We start from the raw sequence: 24,960 nt of genomic DNA, 5'->3' as shown, positions 1-24,960 counted from the left end.
TCAAAAGCATCAATTCTTCAGTGCTCAGCTTTCTTTTATAGTCCAACTCTCACATCCAGACATGACCACTAGAGAAACCATAGCCTTGACGAGACGGACCTTTGTTGGCAAAGTAATGTCTCTGCTTTTTAATATGCTATCTAGGTTGGTCATAACTTTCCTTCCAAGGAGTAAGCATCTTTTAATTTCATGGCTGCAGTCACCATCTGCAGTGATTTTGGAGCCCAAAAAATGAAGTCTGACACAGTTTCCATCTATTTGCCATGAGCACTCAGCAATGTTTGTTTTCTTGACTTCACAAATGACGCTTCTCGAGCAAATTTTTGTTAAAAGTTTCTATCAATACAGTCTGATTGGGACATCCCTGGTGGTCCATTGGCTAAAACTGCACTCCTAATGCACGGGGGCTAGGCTTAATCCCTGGCCAGAGAATTAAATTCCACATGCCACAGGTAAAAATCCCATGTGCCACAACTAAGACCGAGCACAGTCAAATACATAAATAAAAATATTTTTTAAAATATAGTCTGACTTATGGTAATCCTAATAAGCAGTGGAATTACACTGCAGAGAGCAATGCAGCCATGGCCCCAGAAAGTCCCGTGAGTCAGCAGCCTGGAGGACAGTTGCCTTCATGCCTTTACATCGGTGTTGTCACCGGCAACCTCTTCTTTACAGGGCAAGCATGGCACGCAGTCCTCTGAGAACAGTGTTGCCTACTGGGTAAAGCAGATCCATAGTGAATGCTATAGGTCTGTCATCCTTCACATTTTCTTATGAAGTTTCTCAAGATTCCTGCAATTAGATTTATTTCTTGCGATAAAATACTTCTTGCCTGATAGTCCCTATGAAAATGCGAATAGATTACCTAGTAGTGGGTAGTCTTACTGTGGGCATGGATTCTTAAAGGTTAGAAGCATATAAGGAAAAATAAGCGTTGATAGCACTTGAAAGTAGACAGACCTGTTTGTCTCCTGGCCACCTATGACTCATCTTACCCTTGGTTCAGCCATGTTCAGTTGACTAAAGGAAAATGTGGTTAACATAGGACTCCTGGTTACATGAGGGCAGGGCAAGCAGTGTGCATGCAGATGACTGAAGAGTGAGCTATCAGACACTCCTGAGTTGAGAGGACTCGTGGGCTTATGGGTTCCCTCAAGGCTTTGGTTTTTCTGAGGGCACATTTGGTTTTGCTACCAAGAAGGATTCATTTTCTTGTTCTGCATCTCAATGCCTCTGGACCCCAGCAGATCACTGGACAGGTCCTTATTTGTAACAGGACAGCTATGGGAGAGACATCCGCTTGGAGAAGGCACCCTGTACCATCAGAGAGTGGCAATGCCATTAAACAGATCTCAGCCAGTGCAACAGTCTGTCCAGTGTGTGGAGGACATTTCAGCTGCCTAATATAACTTGAGGCGGTGAGATTTTTTTCCCATCACCTGGCCATCACTCGGGTTTGAAAGTTCTGATTGCCGCAGTCTTTTCCATGCTATAAGACTGATACTTCTGTTCAATAAAATTTCATGAAATATTGACATTTTAGTGGGACTAGTCAGTGAGTAGGAGTCCCTGGTGGCTCAGATGGTAAAGAATCTGCCTGCAGCACAGGAGACCTGGGTTTGATCCCTGGGTCAGGAAGATGCCCTGGAGGAGGGCATGGCACCCCACTCCAGCATTCTTGCCTGAAGAATCCCATAGATAGAGGAGTCTGGCGGGCTACATTCCATAGCATCGCAAAGAGTCAGACACGACTGAGCAGCTAATACTTTTTTCCCCATCAGTGAGCAGTTACTATCTACTGTGCTTGAATTGTTGCATGAATAACTGTTTAGAAGCCATAGGAGCTTACTGAGATCACATTCATCATGATGGGGTAGGTGGTACCCCAGGGCTGTTCAACACTGTGTATGTTCTGTTCACCACACAGGTATCTTAGATTTCAACTGGATATGTGTGACCTTAGAGAAAATCCTTCTCAGCAACCATTTTATTATATATTTTTTAAATGTTGTACTTTTTGATTTACAGTGTTGTGTTAGTTTCAGCTGTACAGAAAAGTGATTAATTATACATATTCATATATCTATTCTTTTTCAGATTCTTTTCCCAATATTGAGTCCATTTTCTTATCTTTAAAGTAGTAGTAAAAACATATAGTCTACTGTGTTGAAAAGAGGATTAAATGAGTTGATGAACAAACAGCAAAGTGCCTGACACTGAACCTAGCACATAATTGAGGTGCATTGGTGATCTACTCTTATTTTTAAGTTTCAGATGACCCCAGAATGTTGGTATGAAGGCAGTAAAATACAGCATTTACAGTCAGCCCTAAGATCAAATCTCAGCTCAACCACCTATTAGTCATCTATAGAATTTTGGACTAGTTAAAGTTTTCAAAGCTTCAGTTTCTGCATATAGGAATAATGATGATACCTTCATCCTGAATTTGAGTAGATTAAAATAAAGAATACATATGAAGTACCTTTCGTAGTATCTGGCTCATAGTAGGTATGTTATCAAGGGTAACAATCATTGTTAGCATCTGTAATGGAGGATTTGAAGAAAAGCAGCAGGAAGGTTACAGTCTCTTGGATGCCTCTGTGTGTTATCTGGTCTTTTCCTGCTCTAGATATTTGGATGAAGATGAATCCACATTAATAGAGGCAATGGTTAATTGCCTCCTTGTGGTCTGGACCTGTCCCATAGCAGCCAGTTACCATATTCTTCTTTTTTCTTGAGGCTTCCACTGGGATGTGTCAGTTCTAGTTCAATAGACCTCTTTTTTTAGTGCCTGGCTCAGAGAGGCGATACCACATGCACATTTCTGGATATATCATCTATATGAACACTCAGACCTTAACTACATGGCGAAAGCAATCCAGGAGGGACAGGTGTAGGTATTATTTCACATTCACTGGAACCAGTGCCCACCAAACTTCCACAGTTAATTGTGTCTCAGAGTTTCTCCTGGAAAAAAACAATGATTATGCATACTTCTAGCTGTTGCTTGGACTCCTTTTGTTCTTGACTTTGCATTGTCTACAGTCATATAATATATCAAGCAAATGAATAGGTATATATCCTCCCACCCTAAGTCTCCCTCTCCCTTCCCAATTCAAAGTTAGTCAATCCACCTTTTCCTTGCAATTCCAGTAGTATAGGAGGAAATGGAAGCTGTATATCATAGTAGTTGACTCTTTGGAAAAGCATGCTCCAAGTTAGGGCCAAAAGTGCAAATGAAGGGAACTGGGGGCTAGGGAAACATAATCTGTTCAGAAGGTTTTTCTGAATGGGTAAGGACAATCCCCAAGAAAATTATGGTCTTCCTTCAATCTCACAGGTAATGCAGGTGGTGAAGGAACAGGTTATGAGAGCTCTTACAACCAAGCCTAGCTCCCTGGACCAGTTCAAGAGCAAACTGCAGAACCTGAGCTACACAGAAATCCTGAAAATCCGCCAGTCTGAGAGGATGAACCAGGAGGATTTCCAGTCTCGCCCGATTTTGTAAGTTACCTCTGACCTCTGCCTTCTAACAGCTCTGACGCACCGTTTCTAGGGTGAAAGCCTATCACCCAGCTGGGCTGTGTTGCAACCTGTTTATGGAAAGCCAACGAAAGATCTCTACTCAGTTCCTGAAGTCTCAGCAACTCCTTGACGAAGGCTGGGCAGGGGTGGGCTACGGGGAGGTGGAGGCAGGAGGTGCTGGCAGGAGGATCTAAACCAAGAAGTGACCCAGTTACTGCTGAGTGCTCTAAGGATTTGCAGCTGAAAAGACTGGAAACTTTTCTAATACTTGGGACAATCTTTTTTGTTTTGTCCATAAAGCTATACTCTATATAGGCACTCTTGAGTGGCAAGATGTTCTGCTTCAGCCAGAATGAGACTTAGCAATAATTAAAACAAGAAGAACATTGAAGTGTCATAAGTGGGAGGGAGCATGAGCTTGAAGCAGAGCAACCCACTGCCTCCCAGCCCCATTGGCTCTGCCTCGCATCAGAACATCTCATGTGGCTATCAGCAGAACATCTCTTGTAGCTATCAACCCAGAGGCCTGAGGTGAAGAACCAGGGGCCTCCTTTTCATAGGACTTTGCATCAAGTGCACTTGCAATGGTTGTGTAACTTCATCTCCATCTTTATGATGTTCTAAACCTTGAACGTGAACACTGTTTTAGACTGTTGTTTCCTTTATCTTTTCTTAGTATTGACCTGTTTATCTTCCTGTGTCCTTTTCTTAGAACTAGGTCAGTTTTGTTACCTTATACTTTATAGGGAAGAAAATAGGAAACAGGATGGGAAGTAAAGAAGGTGTTTGACATTTACTCTCATACTTCCCTCGAAAGACTGAACGTGGCTTCTTCTGAACTTTCCTATGAAACCATCTTACATCATTGGTGTCATGAAGCACCTTGTCAACATCTCTCTCTCTGATTCCTTTTCTTTATCCCTGCTTTCTGTTTCTTGCTTCAATTTATCTGATATGTTTAGTGCTTGGCGATTTGCAAAGTACCTCCTCTTGTTCCTTCTGCTGTATCATGTCCTCACACCTGTGTGAGGAAGACAAGTCTTATTTCTACTTGAGGACCAGAATATAGTCTAGAGAGCAAAGGACCTTGTTGGCACATGTAGGAGCCAGACCACAGATCCCGTACCTAATTCTTCATTTCCCCTACCAGAGCTGCTTTGCCAAGTACAAGGCTAAGATGAAGTGCTAAAAAATGCACAGAAAAAAAGATAGCCAAGCTATAGCATCTACTGTGTTTGTTTTCAAGCCTTGAGAAGCATTACTAGAAGCTGCAGAGCAGAACTGTGGGCTTTTGGGGGGATGAGGTTAGGCAGCAGGGGAGGGGAAATTCTTCCTCAGGGCCTTTGGTGGTTCATGCATGCTTAGTCGCTCAGTTGCATGAGACAGTTTGGACCCCATGAACTGTACACTGCTAGGCTCTTCTGTCCATGGAATTTCCCAAGCAAGAATACTGGAGCAAGTTGTCATTTGCAGTGGGTTGCCATTCCCTCCTCCAGGGGATCTTCCTGACCCAGGGATCAAACCCACATCTCCTACATCTCCTGCATTGGCAAGCGAGTTCTTTAAAACTGAGCTACCTGGGAAGCCCCTTGGGCAGCTTACATCTATGTAAACCCTAAGCCATATCCACATCAAGCAGCAGGCAGCACTCATAAGAGGCAGAGCTGGGGTTTTGCTTTGGTCATCAGCTATTAATAGAAGAAGATAACAGCCCCTGAATACCAAGTAGAAAGAGCTTTGAATAAACAACTGACTCCTCAGAGATGCAGTTTATTTCTTTTTTTTAATTAAAAGAGTTTGTTATTGAAACATAGTTGACTTGCAATGTCATGTTAGTTTCAGGTGTATAGCAAAGAAATAGATAGATAGATACTTTTTCACGCTCTTTTCCCTTATAGAACATTAAAAAATATTGAATATATTTCCCTATGCTATACAGTGGGTCCTTTCTGGTTATCTGTTTTATGCATAGCAGTGTGTATATTGTTAATCCCAAACTACTAATTTATCCCCTTCATCTGCTTTGGTAACCACAAGTGACCATGTTTTGGGTATAAGTTCATTTATATCATTCATTTCTTTTTTTTAGATTCCACATAGAAGACCATTTCTGTTTTGGGTATAAGTTCATTTATGTCATTCATTTTTTTTTTAAGATTCCACATATAAGTGATATTATATGATATTTGTCTTCCTCTGTTTGACTTACTTCACTTAGCCCATCTCTAGGCCCATCCATGTTGCTACAAGTGGCATTATTTTATTCTTCTTACTCTTTTTTCATAGCTTAGTGATATTCTGTTGTATATATGTACCACATCTTCTTTATTCATTTCTCTGTCAATGGACATTTACATTGTTTCCATGTCTTGGCTATTGTAAATAGTGCTGCCATGAACATAGAGGTGCATATGTTTTTTTGAATTATAGTTTTCTCCACACATATACTTAGGAGTGGGGCTGCAGGATTCTATGGTAGTTCAATTTTTAGTTTTTAAGGAACCTCCATACTGCTCTCCGTAGTGACTGTATCAATTTACAGTCCTACCAACAGCGTAGGAGGGTTCCTTTTTCCCTACACCCTCTCCAGCATTGATTGTTTGTAGATTTTCATTGATGGCCATTCTGATTGGTATGAGGTGATACCTGATGCAGTTTGTCTCTTGCAAGGAGGGACAGAGGCCCTTTGCCCCATCCTGGGACCTACAGTACTGAAATGTTGGATTTCATAATGTTTGTTTCGTCAGATGTGTGAATACAAGAAAGTTTTATTATGCTTTTGACAACAATTCTTAAAGCCTAAAAAGAGTCTAAAGGGACCACTTCAGTTACGTACAAAAGGCCAAGTGATTCTAAATTAATGTTTGACCATGACTTTGTTCCAAATAAGACTGTTAAGTGCTTGTCAAGTACAAACATTTTGCTCCTGCTTTGACTTCATATCTTTACTTCTCAAGGCTCTGCTATGATGTTCTGAAGTTTCATCTCCCTTTCTTTCCCTTTTTTATAAGAAACTCTTGTCTTTACGTTTATTATTATATACCTTTATGCTTATTGTACAGAGAGAAGCTATGAAAATACAAAAGAAATCTCCTGTATGTATGAACATTGGCATCATCACTTGCGCATGGGACTAAAAAGCACCATGGTCCACCAGAGCTCTGGTAAAGTCATAAAAACTTGTCAGAGCTATCTCATGGGGGAGGCCATGAGCCAGCCTGATCCCTGTCCTGGCCCCTGAAGTAGGCAGGAGGCTACCAGCCTCCAGCTGCTTCTCCAGTGATGCTTGGTCTGTTAGAATGATCTGCTAGATCTCATTGTTGTAGTTGGATGAAGTCTAAACGCTGCCACAGTGGCTCTTGGAATAAACCCACAACAAAGAAAATGCAGAGAACCATGTATGATTGTATTCATTCATTCATTCACTTAACAAGTGTGTATTGAGTAACTCCTTCCTGCAAGGTCCCGAGGTGCTGGGACAGGCAGAGAACCAGAGACACTTGGCTGTCCCTGTGCCAGGCTTTAAAGCTGAGATTAGCAGGGGTTATCAGGGACTGTGCCCAGTGCCAGGTGAGAGGAAGTGCAGGCGGGTGGGTTGACACGAGAGCACACAGGAGACACATCTAACCCAAGCTTGGGGCTTAGGAATTCATATTTTAGAACTGAAAAGCAACTTTAAAGTCATCCAGTTCAAGCTTTTCATTTTGCAGACTGGGCAGTGGCTGGGCTGGATGGTTGATCTCTCGTGCGGAACACTGCTGACCATCCTCTCCCCCTTGCCTGGCTGCTGCCCACAGAATGGAAGCAAATAGAGCCACGCAGATCCCTCGAGGCGTGCATCTCCTTTTTATAATGTTTATATTTCCTGAGAAGAACAATGCAAACTCTCGGTGAACAAATATTTTGGAAGACTGTGTATTCAGTGGGTTGAAGAAGCCCTGTTTTCTTTCTTAGCTCTTGACTAATTATTTCAGAAGGAGGTATTTGTTACTTTCTACTTCGTGTGACTTTACAGGGAGGATAAGTTCATCCGCACAATTGATCTGAGTTAATGGATATAAAAAGCTTAAAAAACCCCCAGATAGATCATTTGCCATGATGTTGGGGGGAGGGGAGCTGCAGGGGCAAACACCGTGGAAGCAGAGTAGCAAAATGTGGAAAACGCAGACCCAGGAGCTGACAGACCTGGGATCAGATTCCCAGGCCATCACTTGGAAACGTGGCTCCTCAGTCAAGTTCTGTCACCCATTCTAAACCTGTTTTTCTCATTTCTAAAAATAAAGTTGATAAAAAGTCTACATTATTGAGTTGTTCAGAGGACTCAGTGAAGTAATACATGAAAAGCCCTTAGTATATGCCCTGCACTTAACAAACACTCTGAGAAATAGTCACTCTTACTATAAGTCAATAACCAGAATTTAACAAGTTGTCACACTATCAATATAGAAATGGTAAAACTGACACTGTGAATATATTTGCTTACACCTCATCTTATCTCGGAGTGTACAGTAAAAGTAGGTGAAGAAGAAAAGGGAAAAAACAGAGCCAGAAATATGGCTACTGGCTGACCTGCAAATCTACATCCTTGTTAAAGACTGGTCACGAGTTTTGCTCATAGCTTTCATAGCCAATGCCAGTGTTCAATGCATCCTCTGTTCGAGATGAACACCAGGTCCAGGAAGGAGGCTCACCAGTCTAGTGGTGCTGTCTGCCCTCTGCATATGCCACTGCCTCATTGGACTTAGACTTGGAATTCTCTTCCAAAAACAGTGCTAGACTTTGAACTGCTCTTTACACACTCATTTATTCTATCTCCTTTAATCTTCCTCCTTTTATTTATTTACGAAGCTGTTAGCTAGAAATAGAGGAATATTTATCAAAGTGATAAATATTGAACCCCTGACCTTGACCTCATGGGCCCCAAGCTGAGAATTTCAAAGCCCAATTCCAGCCCATGGTTATTACCAGGATTCCCCTAGAGGTCATATCTCATTCACAGAAACACCATGTAGGGATTACATATATTTTCCTAATATGAGTGAATTCTGCAGCTACTGAGCCCATTTGCAGGAAAGAAGAGGACATCACGTACAAAAAAGAAAAAAGCTATTCCATTTCCTTCATTGCCTAAACATGTTTTGGGGTCCTTGGGGTTCATAACAAGAAAAGGTAACCTTTGTAGCAGCAGATCCACTTATTCTGACAGTCCATCCCCAAAGATGGTTCATAACAGAAGGTGCTAAGATGACAACATCTGGCTCTTACACTAAAAATCATAAATCATCAAGTTCTTTCAGTTGTTCCTCCTTTTGGTCCTTATCTCTGCATCTTCATCTCTATTTTAATAGTTAACTCTAGCCTAGGAAAACTATTCTTTAAAGATGCATCTCTAACCTAAGAATTGATGAAATTCCCAGTTTCTCTCTCCCATGATTTCTGCATCTCATTACCCAACTTGAAGCCAGGAGCAGTGATTTATTTTCATGTGTGACTGGCTTGGCTATCTCCCACCTTCTTGTCCATTCAGAGCAGGGTTCATCAAAACTGCAGTTCTGAGTCCATTCTACAAAAACTGAACGCTGATAATAGGTAATGTTAGTGATCTGAATGCCTGAGATGAGATCCACATCAGAAAAGTAAATGCACATAGAGCAGACACACCAAGCTCTATCATTGGGGTGAATATCCACATTCAGCTTTAAAAATGGTCAGATGGAACAGTGTCAAATGCCCTGGTATTTGAGGTGATTTAAGTCCAAATATGTATCAACAGCTTACTAGCATACCTGGCCAGATCCTTTCATATCACTTTTTATTCTTTATTTTTTTTCTCAAGAGTGAATAGAAGCAGTTTGCACAAGAAACACTTGATTGTGTACTCCTATTCAGGGCTTCACTTCTGTAAGCTGTTTCTCCATCTGTGAGTTGGGACTGATGATGTTAATACCTGTTCCCCAAAGTTGGGGGTTCTTTGATGGGGAGGAGAGAAGGGTGTTAAATGAACTACATTTGCCTGGTACACTGCCTGGCTCATAGCACACACTGACTGAGTGTGTAGTGCCTTTCATACCTGGGAACAGAATACCACGTGAAGATAGATTGCCTATGATCCAGAGTGAGCCCGGCGTTAAAGCTGAAGCTTATGAAAAATGTGAGCCTTGACTGCAGTGTGTTATGGGCACAAGAAATGTTTGTCCTGAGGAAATGCAAGAGTATTATCTAAGCAAATCCAGAAACACTTGGCATTCCTGCCCAGTGCTTACAGCTCACTTATACTCACACTGTCCCCTTTGGAAGGAAACATTCGTATTCTCATTTTACAGATGAGGAGAGACTTAGAGGAGCTACATGAAATGCCAATCATGAGCAGAGCCTTGATGGAAATCCTAGTCTTTTGAGTTTGGGTCAGTGCTTTCAATACTGCTCTGAGCGCTAGACTCTAGGTCTCTCTATACATCCGCAACTAGAAAAACTCTAGCTTTAATATACTCAAATACGAGGGTGCTACCTAAAATTTCACAGGATAAAAAAAATCTCTGCTCTTGAAAAAAAAAGGTTTACAACCCACTGTACTCTATTATTATATCTTTACAGCATGGTACATCTAAACCTAAGTTACATTGTATTAGCCTGAGACAAGATGCAAATAATCCTTAATTTATACCCCCATCATCCCAATCTCTATGGGCTGAAATCTTGGATGATATGCTATTCCCCTTTGTAAGTGGTCTTTGCTTCACCAACACTGTGTTTGCTGCATCATAGTCACCGCATGGTTGTCCATCACTCCTGTTTGGTCATATCACAAATGTAGTCTAGTTTATCTTCTGTAAGGAGTAGAATATGACCAGAGATTCATCGTCTCAGAAGCACTAAATGAATTTTTGCATAAATTTGTATCTGTGACTTTATAAAACAAGAGACAAAATGTCTCTGGAGACGTCGGTCTAGAAAAACGTCACTGAAGTGATTGGTGCTCTTGTGGGTATTCTGTAAATGTCAGAGAATCTATAAAGTTACTACAACAGATAACCTTGTTTACTGATGCTTAATAAATGATTCTCTAAAGCCCCAACCTAGGAGGTCTGGGGATGTTTGGGAAAAGATGGAGCTTTTACGCACCTGCCCTCTCTGCCTTGGTGCCCCTTCAGCCAAGTGCTGTTTTCAAGGTGTGTTGTGGAATATGTGTTTATCCTTTCACAGGGAACTAAAGGAGAAGATTCAGCCAGAAATCTTGGAGCTGATCAAACAACAACGCCTGAACCGCCTCGTAGAAGGGACCTGCTTTAGGAAACTCAACTGCCGGCGGAGGCAAGGTATTGTTTCCAGACCTAGCCAGGGAGAACAGTGGCCTGCTCCCTAAATCACATGGGTATGGGTGTTGGTTTAAGGGTCGACTAAGCAGCATTGTACTCAGAACAAGAATAGCTGTAACTTATTCCAGGTAAGTTTTAATTTCCCATGTAGACCCAGGAGGAATCAAAATCTAAAATCAGCAGAAGACTCGTGGAACTGAAGCATCACCTGAACCATTTCATGCCTCATGTCTGCCACTGGTGGTTCCACAACAGCTAACATTACTGAGTGTTTAACCTGTGCCAGGCTCTCACTTGACCTATGTTAATGCATTTCATCTTCCCAGTAACCTTATGAAGTAGCTACTGTGATTACACGCAGTTTACAGATAGATAAACTAAGGCAGTGAAGGAAACTAAAGCAGTGGGGTACAGAGTAACTTGCCCAGTCGCGGAGGAGTAGGGATTTAAACTCCAGCATCTCTGTGGCCCTAACTTTTAATGATTCGCTATGCTATCAGGAGTGAATCCATCCACTGTTGGATTTGATCTTGGAATTTTCAGCATAGATGGCCCTTGTTTTCAAATCCCCACACTGATTCTCTTCCAAGTCAGAATATTTTATTCATAGCTATAAAAAACAGTGAACCAAGGTGGGATAGAATCAGTTTTCATAATCTTGGAAGAGAAATTTCTGAATTGTCTCTATAAATTTTAGTCCCAAAATATTGAGTCAAAATGGGTGCCATTAAACTAGGTCCAGTAGATGGGAAGCATGTCCAGCTGTTTCTTATCCAGGAAGGTAAACTCCTTTGATTGCTTTCTTGACATATGGCTGATTGCAAAGTCAAAGTATTCATATCATACTGTCCTAGAAACAAATAGAAAATAAAATTGAAATATAAGACTCAGGGAGAGGTGAAGAGATTCAGGAACAGTCAGGAAAAAGAATAAGCATTAGCAGCCGTACCAAGAACAAACATCAGTTATGGCCCTGGAGAAACCCTGGCAGATGTTTTTGAAACCTGATGGATGCCCTGCTTGATCACAGAGCCCATCCACTAATGACATACATCACTTCATGCTTATACTGAACCCATCCTCCCGGCCATTTATTTTTAATGGCTTTGTGCTGAATGTTGGGTAAATTCAAAGTATTTCAAAGGCACCCATTAAAAATCATATTAAGAAAAGTCCAAAGGCAGAACTTCCTTGATGAATGAAAATGCAGGTCATTCCCAGGGGATAAGAAACCGTGACAGTGAGCTTCAGGCTGGGCCTCAGGAGAGGACAATGGGCAGAATAAGAAAGAGCTGAGTTGCAGCTGGGACTGAGAAAGGCTTACAGTAGGAAGAAGGGACTTATCTCTCCCATTCAGCCATGGAAAGACTGACTCACTGCTCCTTCTTCACTGCATCCCATGCATTTGGGCACCTTCATCAGCGTGGATGCTGCTCCAGGAAAAGAGTGTGGCACAGTGAGGAGAACAGGAGCCCTGGAACCAGAGGACGTGAGCGCCATCCGGCCTCTTTCTCTCCAGCTCCGTGACCTTGGGCCATTCCCCCGTGAAATGGGGATAACAAGGCCTGTCTCCTGAATTTACTGTGAGGAAGAAAAGTGGTCATGAATGCATCTCTTAGGAAGCAGCTAAAAAAGGGGCAGGGCGGGACAGGGAGGTAGAAGCTAGCTACTCTTATTCTGGAAGACCCTATAGGAAAGAACAAGGAGCTGGGGTGAGTAGGCTCGGTTCTAGGCTTCTCAGCTCTGTGAGCAACCACTTGAGTGTCTTTTGGCAGGACGCATGACCTCTCAGGTCCACAGTTTCTCATCTGTTAAGTGGGAGTACAAGGTCAGATGATCTGTTATTTCAGTTAGCCAGATTGTCTGTTATATGCCCTGATTGCCTCGTTGCCTTTGGCAAAATCAATAGTCAGGGTGTATTGCCCACATTAGGTAATTTATAAAGTTTTTATTTACTTGACATTGGGGAGAGAGCACAGAAGTGGGGGAGGGGAGAGGTAGCAAATAGACCCATGCCACCAAATGCCCCCATTCATGGCCAGCTATTGATACAGTTCTTCTGAATATAATAATAATTCAAAGAAGCCAATTTAACCTTCCAGTCTACTCCGCCACGAGACTTCCCTTTCTAGGCTGAAATGAGTAGATTCTATTAGAATAATTCTGTTTCTAGATGTCATAATTACAGTTTTTTGGCTAAAAAAGCGTTATTTCCAAATGTTCAACTTTTTCAGTTTTCTAAAAATGAATTACCTAATGAGCAAAAAATGATTAGCATCTAGACTATAAATTTATTAGTTAAACTCCCTAGGGAGCATGACCATCTGTGTTTAGTATAAAATCATCCTTCCAAGTGCAGAAAGGAAGGCTTTTTGGGGTTTGGTAAATTGATTTAAAATCTGGTGACTAGCTTTGTGTGCTTAAAAATAGAGATTCAAAGCAGACTGTGCTGAAATTGGTTTCCTATCACCCCATCCAAACATTCCATTCAGATTTACACACGTTAATGAGGACATGGTGTAAAATTATTTGAGTCCCTTTGAGAAAGGTGAGATATGAGACGGGGACACCCATGAAATATATCCCTGGTTAAAGAGCAAGCACAAAGGGCCCATGCATGACCACACTCCCTCTAAACTTGTCCGACAGGGAGTTAGACACAGATGAGTGGATTTACGTATTAACTTTCTAGGGGGAAGTAGGAAAGAGCCTCCTGTCCCACAGAACTGGAAAGGGGAGGAGCATATGTAGAGCCCTTAATCATGCCATGTTTGGCTAGAAGGTCCCTGAGTTTCTACTTGCCCATCATTCTGTCTGCCTCGTTTGCGACTCTGCTGCTTGGTTAGTCCAATAGAGATATATACAAATGTGGATTTCTGGGAATTTTGACCACAGAAGAACTGAGAGGCAGTAAATCATGGGAGATGTACCATGCTGTGTTCATGTCCTGCCTCCCTGCCTGCTAGCTGGTTAGCCTTGGGCAACCTAATAGATCTCTCTGTGCTTCTCTTTCCTCATCTGTTAAGTGAGGACAATCTCAGTTTCTATATCAAATTGTTTCAAGAGTTAAGTAAAATCATGCATGCATAGCACTTAGTCGAGTGCTCAGCACATTGTCAAATATTCATTAATGACATTTAGTATTTTAATTTATAGCTACTCAGAATATAGATTCTTATTTTTTTATTTTTTAAAGATTTTTTTTTTTTTGGATGTGGACTATTTTTTAAGGTCTTTATTGAATTTATTACAAAATTGTTTCTGTTTTATGTTTTAGTTTTTTGGCCACAAGGCATGTGGGATCTTAGCTCCTTGACCAGGGATTGAACCTGCACCCCCTGCATTGGAAGGCAAAGTCTTAACCACTGGACCACCAGGGAAGTCCCTAGAATATAGGTTTTTAAACACAGGCCATGGAGTGGCAGTGACTGTCACATATCTGCTTCACTCTGTCCCGCACTCACTGTGGAGTGTGAAAGGTTCTTGTCCACAGTCCTTTATGATAAATTTGCCTTGCATCTGTGTTCCCTGGGCTTCTCAAGAGAGTTAAGATGAAATCTCAGAAGCTGCCTACATTCCAGCCATTATTTGCTTCATGAGAATCTTACAGGCTCGGAACTGCCTCCTCTTTTCCTTCCTTTTCAGAGATTAGGGTCTTTCAGAATCACTTGCATTGAGTAGTCTTGATTAGAGCCCAGGGCTACACGTTGGAGTGTCATTTTCAAGAAATCATAGCATGCAATTTCTACTTCTCTTTTCAGACAGTGCCCATTTTGTTGACCAGCATCCCTTCTCTAAGCATTAACTTGACAAATATAATTTGAAACCCAGGGATGAACAAAATGTGCACCCAGAGGAGTTGGCATGCCCCTGCACTTCAGCCACAGTTGGTGTACCTGCCTTGCCCTTTCATTTCTCTCCAAAGACCTACAGCCAAGTGGTATTTTCAGCCCATTTGGGGCACCAGTTGTTTCTTCCTCTTGGACTTAAGTTTTCTTTTAATATTTCATTAAACCTTATCATAACTCATTGTTACAAAAAAGGCAAATATATATAAAATGTACATTGTTAAAAGAATAAAAGCCAGATTATTTTCAGGGAAAAAGGCACTTTCCAATAGATCAGAATAACAGATAATCATCCAGTAGTGTGGGTGAGAAGGGTTACTGTTGAAAGATACCAAGGTACTGATATTTGAGAGCTGGCTCTGTGAAAGACGAATGACAGGTACTCTATATATGTTTTACTCACATAATTTTTAGTGTTATCTGACAAAGGAACTGTAGGAGTCCATAAGGATTTTTTATAATTTGGCCAAAACTCCATAGCTGATGTGTCAAGTCCAGGTGTATAACTAAGGTCTGTGGACTCCAAAGCATCAGTTAAGCTAAACCATCTTGAAAATGTCTTCAGGGCTCTGGAGTTATCTTTTGCTGTGAAACAAGAGTCTCCGGGGAGGCAGAATTCTGAATCAAAACAGGAGTCTCTATTCTGAAAAATGCTCAGTGTAGTGAGGACGATTTGAAAGGCAGAATGACCTTCATTCTGTATCTGTGGTTGTTGTCTTCCTTGACTGAACTCAAGAATATTTCCTTTTAAAAACATCGCTAGGATCGCTTATGTTTTGTAATGTGGGAAGGTTTGAAGCGGACCTTCCCCTAAGCACACTGAAGACTTTGCACATTTTAGGTTAACCTAGGAAAGATTCAAAATCTTAGTGGAAGTGCCATAAGAATTCGCTTTAGTAAAGGTCACCTGTCTCCCAAACACAGGATTCTTAGGGCCCCCTGGGCCAGCAGCCAGCTGCCAGCTGTAGGCTTTGCACACAATACAAGGATGTCCCTGAGTCCATAATAGAGTCGATCAGGACTCGGTTCTTGCTGTGGTCTGTGCCTCACTTTAGAAACCTCATTTCCTACTCAACAATGGTGGCTATTATTCAGCTTGCCCATCTGCCCTAAAGACCTGCTGGCCAACTCTACACTTATCTGCAGCTTGGATACGAAGATAGTCAGTGAACTGTACTGTTCCGTATGGCCACCTATAGCTATTTGAGTTAATTAAAATTAAATAAAATTCAAATTTTCTTTTCTTACTATTGAATAAAGCAAGTACAGACTATTTGCAGTGGTGCAGAAACTTCTATCAAATATTCCTGCAAGAATTACAGTTGTCAGGGGTGATTAGCTCCATAATGATCTATGTGACATTGGGAATAACTTTAATCAGCCCTGGAGACCTTCTTACCAGGCTGTGAGCTTTGAAACCAGCTTTTCTCTCTGATCCTTCAAACACACACACACACACACACACACACACAGGAAAAAAGTGAAGCACGAAATTATCTCCATATTTTCAGCTTTTTAGTTTAGGGAATTAAAAATGGCTATTAATGTAATAATATTTTGTAATTGACTGAAAGACCTCCATATTAACTCCTGCTTTCTCTTTAAAGGCTAGTAAACAATCTTTGCTAATGTTCTCACTGCTTCTTGCTAATTGCTTTTAGTGACACAATCCACTCATTCATTGCCCAAAGGGACTGGGGAACTAGTAACATCATGCTGGGTTTTGAAAAGAAAATACATGTTTTGCTTACCATAAAAGAAACTGCAAACCAAGCTGCCACCAGTGGCTAACATTGAAACTGTCTCACCCAACACGTCAGTGTGCTGTGCTGGCTGGAGCCGGCCTCTCCGCTTCCTTTATAGCTGCTCTGCCTTCAAGGCAGACACACAAGTTATGATGCCTCTAAACCTTCCCAGAGCTAATGACTCCAGCCTTTATCCCGAGGGAGAGACTGGCTCAGTATCCACCCATTTGTCTATGAATCAAAACAACCTTCCCAAGCCCTTCAGCCCTTTTTCCAATATTCTGTCATCCATCCAAGACTTCTTATTTGATGGGAGGAGCAGAACACATCACTCACTTTGATGATGCACAGATCGTTTGCCCTCTACCATTTTAGTGGTAGACAAAAAGGAACTTCTGTGGGATAAAAGAAGAGGTAGGCAGAGGTAGAAGGAAAACCAAAAGACAGTGGTGTCTTAAAAGTCCAGAGATTCCAGGGCAGAAGAAGAGGGTGGGACAAATTGGCAAAAATTTTTGACATATTGCACTACCATGTGTAATACAGATAGCTAAAGGGAACTGTGTAACACAGGAAACTCAGCTCAGTGTTCCGTGATAACCTAGAGGAGTGGGATGGAGGGGGGTGGGGGAGTGGGGGGTGGGAGGGAGATTCAACAGGGAAGGGATATATATACACATATAGTTGATTCACTTGATTGTATAGCAAAGACTAAAGCAACATTGTAAAGAAATTATACTCGATAATAATAAATAAATATATAAATAAATATATACACATCAGGGATTTTGGGTGCCCATGCATGCTCAGTTAAGTCCAGCTCTTTTGCAACTGCATGGACTATAGCCTGCCAGGATCCTCTGTCCATGGAATTTTCCAGGCAAGAATACTGGAGTGGGTTGCCATTTTCTTCTCCAAGAATCTTCCCAACCCAGGGATCAAACCCAAGTCTCCTATGTTGGCAGGCAGATTCTTTACCACTGAGCCACCTGGGAAGCCCAGGGATTTCAGATCTGAAAACAAACAAAAAAAAGAAGTCAAGAGAATTTAGTCCCCTGGAAGGAGGAAAATCTGTCAGCTCTACACTGTAGTGTTATGGTAGATTTCCAGGTTTCCAGGTAGCCTTTTGTGTTTCTTTAAACAAACAGTGACTACAACATTGCAAAGAAGACGATTGTCTTCAACCATCATGATAAGTAGCCACTGATTTCAGTAGTCTCTGAATGTAGAATTATGTTGCACAAGAGATCTTTCCTATTCCTGTTTTTCCCTGTAGTACAGGCAGAGTTGCTGAGTCACTGTCCGTATTTCCCAGACCTGAGACACAAGTGTTGCCACCGTCTTTCTTTAAGTTGCCACTAAGAACTCTTTCTCCCTGAGCTCTTTGGCTTTGCCCCTCATGTCTGCCTGTCATCCTCATGACTTTTGCTACATCCAGTCAAGTCCTGTGAGCACTGTAGGCACTCTGCAAATAGTCATGGAGAAACAGACTTAACCTAGTAAATAGACAAGCTATGAAAGTATATGCAGTAAATTTTTGAAGTGTTGCAAATGAATGTAAATTGTGCATTTAGCTCCACAATATATGTTTGTACCACTTAAATTTCTTAACTCTCCCCCAAATCTGTTGAGGATGACAGTCTTCTTTGATTATGCCATATTGACTCCTGGGCTTCATGTTAGCACCGCTAGTCTCGAGTTTACCTCAGCTTGAGAAGTGAGGAATTTCTAGAAAGAACAGGCTAAGACTTACTCAAAATAAGACCAGCATGTCCAAGTGCTACTGCTCACCAACTTCCCTCCCAGCTTTCTGTTACCCTTTTACAGTTGCTCACTTAGCCAAAGTCCCATCTCAGAGGTAGCCCGGGAAGGAAAGCACTATAGCAAGTTTTTCCAGAAAGTTTTTCCTGCTGTGGTCATCACAGTTTATTTAGACAAAGTGGAAGGTCCTTTGGGTTGAAGAGATCTCTATAGTCCATCATGCCAGGCCCCCAAGAGCACTGTTGGTGCTCATGGCTGAAGCTTAGCCCACTCCTATCAAATTGCAATTTTCCTATTGTGAATAACAAGTCAAATTCTCAAATATGTTCTCCTCATGGAAAGCTGCCTAATTGAAGTGGTTATGAATTATTCAGGGAATGATTTTATTTTCTCCCTTTGAAATGCCCTCCCTGTGTTGAGTGTATATATATAACAGAATTTTGAAAATTTAGCAATTCCAGATGTTTTCCTAGCCTTCAAATAACTTTTTCTTTCCTCTCAAATTTTTCCACTGGAGTTTAGATTTTTTAAAATATATGGATTGCTGTATACAGACTACATTCAGGAATTCTCAAACCCTATCTATACTTGAGAAAGGAATCACAGAGGCATTCGGCTTTTGTGGATCAAGTAGGGTGTTTCCTTTGTTCACTGTGTGACTTTTGCCTCCATTTTTAAAACTTGGTTTTCTACTAAAAGAGTTGTAGTTAAGGCATAATTTTGTAGTGAAAGCAATTTTAGATAAAAGAACATTTTTGTTAAATGTTATAGAGAGCTTTCTGGTCAGATTGGCTTCAGAACAATTTGTATTGGTAGACACAGTAATGGGATGATTTGACCCAGGCCACTATGTTTGCCAACTATGTAATTGCACAAAGGGTTTACAGGTCATGGATGTTTTGTGACTTACACATCTTGACTGAGTCCTCTTGAGTCTTCATTTATAAATTTAGCCAATGCCAACTGTGCAACTTCTACATGGCAGGCATTGTGCCAAGAGATTGGTGCAGTGCAGTCACGAAGGCCATGGCTGTCATCGGAGAGCCTGGGTTTCCACACTGTTGGGACTGTTAAGTGTCCTGGAGTCTTCTTCTTCTGTTAATAACTGTTCACCATGTCCCCACTAGGCAAGTTGCTTGCCTAAGCTCTGTGGCAGATAATGGGGAATACTAAGGGATTTAACATGAAGGCACCAATCATCAAAGGAGACGCTGGAGCAGCTAAGAGGGTGGGAAGAGTCCCTTTGGCTGCAGTAATCACAGAGGGCTTCCCGCAGAAGGTAGCATCTACCCCAGCCCTGAGAGCTACATAAAGATCGCTATCACAATTTAAGTTTCTTATCTAGAAAAAGCACTCTTTACCTCCTTCTCACTACCTCACAAGCTCATTCAAAAATTGTTATTACATTTTAGGGGAGCAGATGAAGTTTAGCTGAGGGAGTTATTTATAAGGATGATCCTAAGGTATTGATCAAGCCTATTTAAGGGAACTAAACTCTAGGAATTAGAGAGGAGATGAATGTGACATCCTCATTCTTGGATACATTTCTGACTTAGGGTGGTTCCTCATGAATCCCACCCCTTGTGTATGGATTACTAGCCTCCTAATAATATATTCATGATTAGTTTGTGGGTACAGGCCTCAGGGGTGAAGACTTTACTATGCCAGCTGAGATATGGCACAACCATCTCAACAGTCTTAGACTCTCACAGAGGGAAGTGGAAGCAGAAAAGTTCTGAGAAAGCTCTTTTCTCTTCATCTCTCCCCCTACTTTGTCAGCCCCAACTGAATAGTTAACCATGCCCTCATCATTATAGATATTGATGAAATACTCCCCTGGAAGTCACTACCTCAGACTTGTTGCCGTTGTCTCGAAGGATCTGGTAACTTTCCCAGTGGCACCAAATGTCTGCCTGGAAGGACAGTAAGGGGCTGACTGCCAGGGCCCTTGGAATTCATTCCTTTCTGAAGACTTAAAATCAAAGAAACTGTGTATTCTCTCATGAAAGGCTCTGAGGAAATAAGGATGTCCATATTCTTTGAAAATCAGAATCACTTACCTGGTAAATCAGCGTTTTCTTCTTTTTTTTTTTTTCCTTCCCTCAGACAAGTTTTGGTATTGTCGGCTCTCACCAAACCACAAGGTCCTGCATTATGGAGATCTGGAAGAAAGTCCCCAGGGAGAAGTGCCCCATGATTCCTTGCAGGACAAACGTAAGTGTCTCTTCTGTGTAGGAGGCCTGAGTGTTGGTTGGTTGGTTATTTCCTGGTCACAGAATATCATACAGAAAGACTATCAACCTAAGTAAACCCACTGGACATGGCCCACCTTGCTGTGAGTCCTGGCCTGAGCCGTCTCATCAAGCACAAGACCTTGGTGGATTTGTGGTTTGGGAAAGGAATACTTACCCATCTGTCCTGAAAGATACAAATCTAGAGTTCCAACATCCACTTTTATGTTACTTGTCCATGTACTGTTCTAAGAAACAAAACCAGCATAAACCTGGTTGTCAGCTGTCTTTTTCTGATGATCCAAAATAATCTCACCTGAATTGTATGTTCGATACCCTACCACTTTTATTCATTATAGTTGACTGTATGGTGGTTCAGTGGTAAAGAACTCGCCTGCCAATGCAGGAGACAAGGGTTTGATCCCTTGGTCAGGAAGATCCCCCGGAGAAGGGAATGGCTACCCACTCAACTATTCTTGCCTGGGAAATGCCATGGACAGAGGAGCCAGGCAGGCTACAGTCCATGGGGTCACAAAAGAGTCAGACATGACTTAACAACTAAACAACAACAACAAAGTATACAAATTAAACAAAGTATAATAGAAACATTAAAATACACAAAGGTAGGGACTTCCCTGGCAGCCCAGTGGTTAACGCTCCATGCTTCCAATGCAGGGGATGTATATTTGATCCCTGGCCAGGGAACTAAGATCCCGTGTACTGCATGGCCAAAAAAAAATTTTTTTTAATACACAAAGGTAATGAATTAATTTGAAAGAGAAATGAGATAAAGTTAGACATATTGTCAAAGGATATCTCAGGTAGAGAAATCAAACAGGAAAAAATAAAGACACTTTAAAATAACTTTTAAAAGTCAGCTTGACCCTGCCATGAATCGTATAATTCACAGATAAAATTCTTACCCCTAGATCCTGGCACCTCCTTCTTATTGCCCCAGGGCCCATGGAAGTCCAGTCTGTACTGTCTTCCTTGCAGCTCTTAACCATCACAGGGGAAAATAAACCATGAGTGGCAAATTCCTGACACACTCAGACTCTAGGCTGACATATCAGACAGACAACCTGAAACAGTGTCTCTTCCTCCAGCTTAAAAATGGGACAGTCTGGTCTTTGTAGTGTCATTTAGTTCAGAAAGCAATCTTATTTCCTTTCATGGGAGCACTGCCTCCTCGGTCCATGTTATTAGCACTGTTAATAGGAAAGGAAAGAAATCTGAAACCCAGTACTGCAGAGTCTGGGACAGTGTCTACACATTCATTCCTGTTGTGGTGTCATTCCAGGCCTCTGTTTTTGTGATAAGGACCCTCCCTTTAAGTCTCAGAAAATCTCCATCCCACCACAGACAAGCTAGAACAGTGGTTCTCAGAGTGTGGTCCTTGGACCATCCACAGCAGCAGCATCACCTGGGAACTTACAGAAATGCAGATTCCCAGATCCTCCCTCCCAGACTTGATGAATCAGAAACTCTGGGAATGGAGCAGCCATCTCTGGGTTCATGGAGCCTCCACATGATTCTGATGCACATTTAAAGTGAGAACTGCAGGGCTAGATATTGTCTGATATGCTTCCCAGTGAGTCCCTAAATCTGGCTTTCACCAATATGTAAAAATTTTAAAAGAATAAAAAACTGAGTGAATAGTGGGTTGCCAACTTCAGGTTTTGGCAGAGAAAAAAAGAAAAGCTATTATAAAAGAAAATCTAACTAAAATTTAATATCACACTCCTTTCATTTTAAAAATGACTCAATCACAAAAAAAGAAAAGACCAGAAAGGCCTAACCTTGGAATAAAGGACAGTCCCTTGCACTAAATTAGCTGTATGAAAAACTCATGTCATCTCTAAAAATGAGTGTCTTCATTTTCCTGTCTTTGCTATTAACTGGTGAAAAACTCACTGAGAATCCTCCCTCATGAGCTCAAAAGAACTGTGCAGAGGCCAGCCACTTGGAATCAGTGCTCTAAGGTGGTAAAATGAAGAGTTTGAGGTTACTGTTGGCCGTAGCAACCAGAAGCTCTCTACAAACTCTCCCACTGCCTCTCTCTTAAATTGGCCAGGAAATAGAGAAAGTGGTCTGGGGTAGAAAAAAGAAAACACATCTGGTTTCATTCTTGACCCACTTGGCCCAGTGAGTCGGCTCTCCCACGCACTGAATGTATCTTTATCCCCATATTTTTTAGGGATCTAATCCATTTCTTAACCCATAGATTGGCATAGGTTGCAGTTTAAATGCAGCACTCTCATTCTAGCTGGCTCGGCTGCTTAGGAAGTCAGTAGCTCTCCCCCTAGAGAAGGTCAGGGCATGGACAGAACCGAAGCCTTGTGTAGGGGCCGTCTTTAGACTTGCCCACAAGCTGATGACCTCAAGCTCTACCAAGGCCTGCATCCCCAAGGACTGGAAACTGGAGTGCTGATGCCAGGGAGAGCCAGCTTGTCAGGATGGTTGCAGAAGAGCCAGGACAGAGCTGCAAATCTCTGGAAAGCTTTTGGTCATGGTCATGATGCTCGTTCTGAGAAAGCATTGCAACAGTCCCTTCTGATTGTGGCTCTGAAACTCTTGTCCGCCCCTTTCCTCTGTGGCCTTAGAAATCTAGGAATTCAGAGTTCCAGAAGAGGTGCTCTGTAAACAGTTTACCCATTGCAAGATAAACCAAGAATGCATACCTGTGCAGGTGTGCATGTGTAGATGTGTGTGTATCGAAGAGATTATATCTGTGTGCCAGGTGGGCCAGGGAGGAGGAATATTCATGTAATGAAGTCAGATGAAGTTGTTTTGTGCAGGAAATAAGAGGGACCCAGCCCAGGAAACCAAAGTTTGCTGCTTCAGGCCTGCCACCTCGTTTGCATATAATTCCAATTCTGCATTCTGCCTGGAGCAAAATAATCCATCCTCTTGGAGCCCTTCAAAGTCAAAAACCTCATTCCACTAGAAAAATGAGCTGTTCCTTTAATTAATTTCAAGTGCCATTGCTCTTGCCATGTACAATTGCCCTCTCTTGAGACCAACGGGGAAATTGTCTTCCACCCCTTAAGTTAACCAGTGCTGAATATTGAGATATTGATGAGTCAAATAGTGTAATTGAACCCTCTTAATCCAGGAGTGTGAGTGGAGATTGAGGGCTACTCCTTAGCTGTCTTCGTGCCTAAAAGTTTAGCAAATCTCTTCTCTCGTATTCCTTTTGTTTGGCAGGAAACATGGCCCTTGAAAAGTCCACATCTCCTTACCTCCCTTCGCCCCACATTCCTCCCACCAGGTATGCAGACTCTCATCACCCCACTAAAACCAGACTCCACTGCTTCCCAGCAGTGCCCCCACCTCTCAGAACTGCCCTTTGAGGGAATCTAGGCCAGCGCTCTTCACTCCTGCATCAAAGAGGCCGGGAGGAGAGGGCTCAAGGCTCAGTCCCTCACACAAGACCATTAAGCCTCTTACCACAGAGGAGAGGAGAGGCGGCCAGAGCAAAGCAGAGTGGCGCGATTTGGGTCATTGAAGCATGCTAAGTAATTCAGGTCCCTCAATCTACAAAGAGAATTAACTCTAATTATTGATAATAATTGCAAATAATATATTTGGAGTGCCTACTCTATACCAGGCACTGTGCTAAGAGCTCTACATATTAACAAATTATCCTCCCCCTGACTTGAAGCAGTAGATACCATTGCCCTTCTTTTACAGATTAGGAAACAGAGGTACACAAAAATTAAGTAACCCATTGAAGGCCGCATGTCTAGTAAATAACAGAGCAAAGACCTGAATGCAGCTATCCAGCCCCCGGTCCAGATTTTTACCCACAAGGAAGCTTATGCTCCAAGAACTTAAGCCCAAAGTGGTATAGCCAGTAGGTGCATCTAGAATTCAAATCCAGGCTCTGTGATTCTTCTTGCCACTCCAGACTGCCCAGTTAGAGGCCAGATCCTCTACTGAACTGTCCTGGGATCAGCCTGCCCCTCCTCTGTATCTCTGCCCAAAGGAGTTTCCACAGTGGAGCTATGTATATGGCAAGTGATCGTGGCTTACTAGCTACTTCCTAGAGTAATTTCTGCCTCTACTTACTGGCTTCCTGGGGTGATTTCTGCCTCAACTTTCTGGTTCCCAAGAGTGAAAGCTAGAACAATTTTTATCATGATGGCCACATTTACTTTTTCAGTGGCATTTCTGTTTTAAATCACAATTAAAGTTTCTCCCACAGATATTAGCCATCGAAGAGCTTCCTGAACACATCTGAAGTGATCACCACTTCCAGGGCTGTGTCTGACATGTGTTTAGCATGATCTGGGGAGCTGACACCTTCCAAACAAAGGAGAAAATCATAGCCTAGCCAGAGACCATGGAATAGAAGAAAAAGCAGCTGTCTCAACTCTGTCCCTCACTAGCTATGTGACATATTTCTTCTCTTTAGGCCTCAGTCTTCCCATCTATAAAATGGAAATGTTGGATTAGATTGTCTCAATCCAGCTCAAACTGAAAATAGCATTGAAAGAAATGAGGGCAGGCCCCAAGGAGTTAGAGTGGGGGC

The 24,960-nt window shown here is 42.0% G+C and overlaps 1 protein-coding gene across 7 annotated transcripts in view; it reads left to right on the top strand.

Moving 5' to 3' along the window:
- The window catches only part of ELMO1 (engulfment and cell motility 1), a 573,189-nt gene that overhangs the window by 529,159 nt on the left and 19,070 nt on the right, over nt 1–24,960 (top strand). For all 7 annotated transcript variants that reach the window (XM_070468476.1, XM_070468480.1, XM_070468477.1 and 4 more), the window contains 3 exons: nt 3,344–3,507; nt 10,732–10,844; nt 20,302–20,409. In XM_070468476.1, the coding sequence (XP_070324577.1) occupies nt 3,344–3,507; nt 10,732–10,844; nt 20,302–20,409 (385 nt within the window). The remainder of the gene's footprint in view (nt 1–3,343; nt 3,508–10,731; nt 10,845–20,301; nt 20,410–24,960) is intronic.

Source organism: Odocoileus virginianus, chromosome 1 (assembly GCF_023699985.2).
Source record: "Odocoileus virginianus isolate 20LAN1187 ecotype Illinois chromosome 1, Ovbor_1.2, whole genome shotgun sequence".
Lineage (NCBI taxonomy): Eukaryota > Metazoa > Chordata > Mammalia > Artiodactyla > Cervidae > Odocoileus > Odocoileus virginianus.
This window is presented reverse-complemented; position numbering and strand designations above follow the sequence as displayed.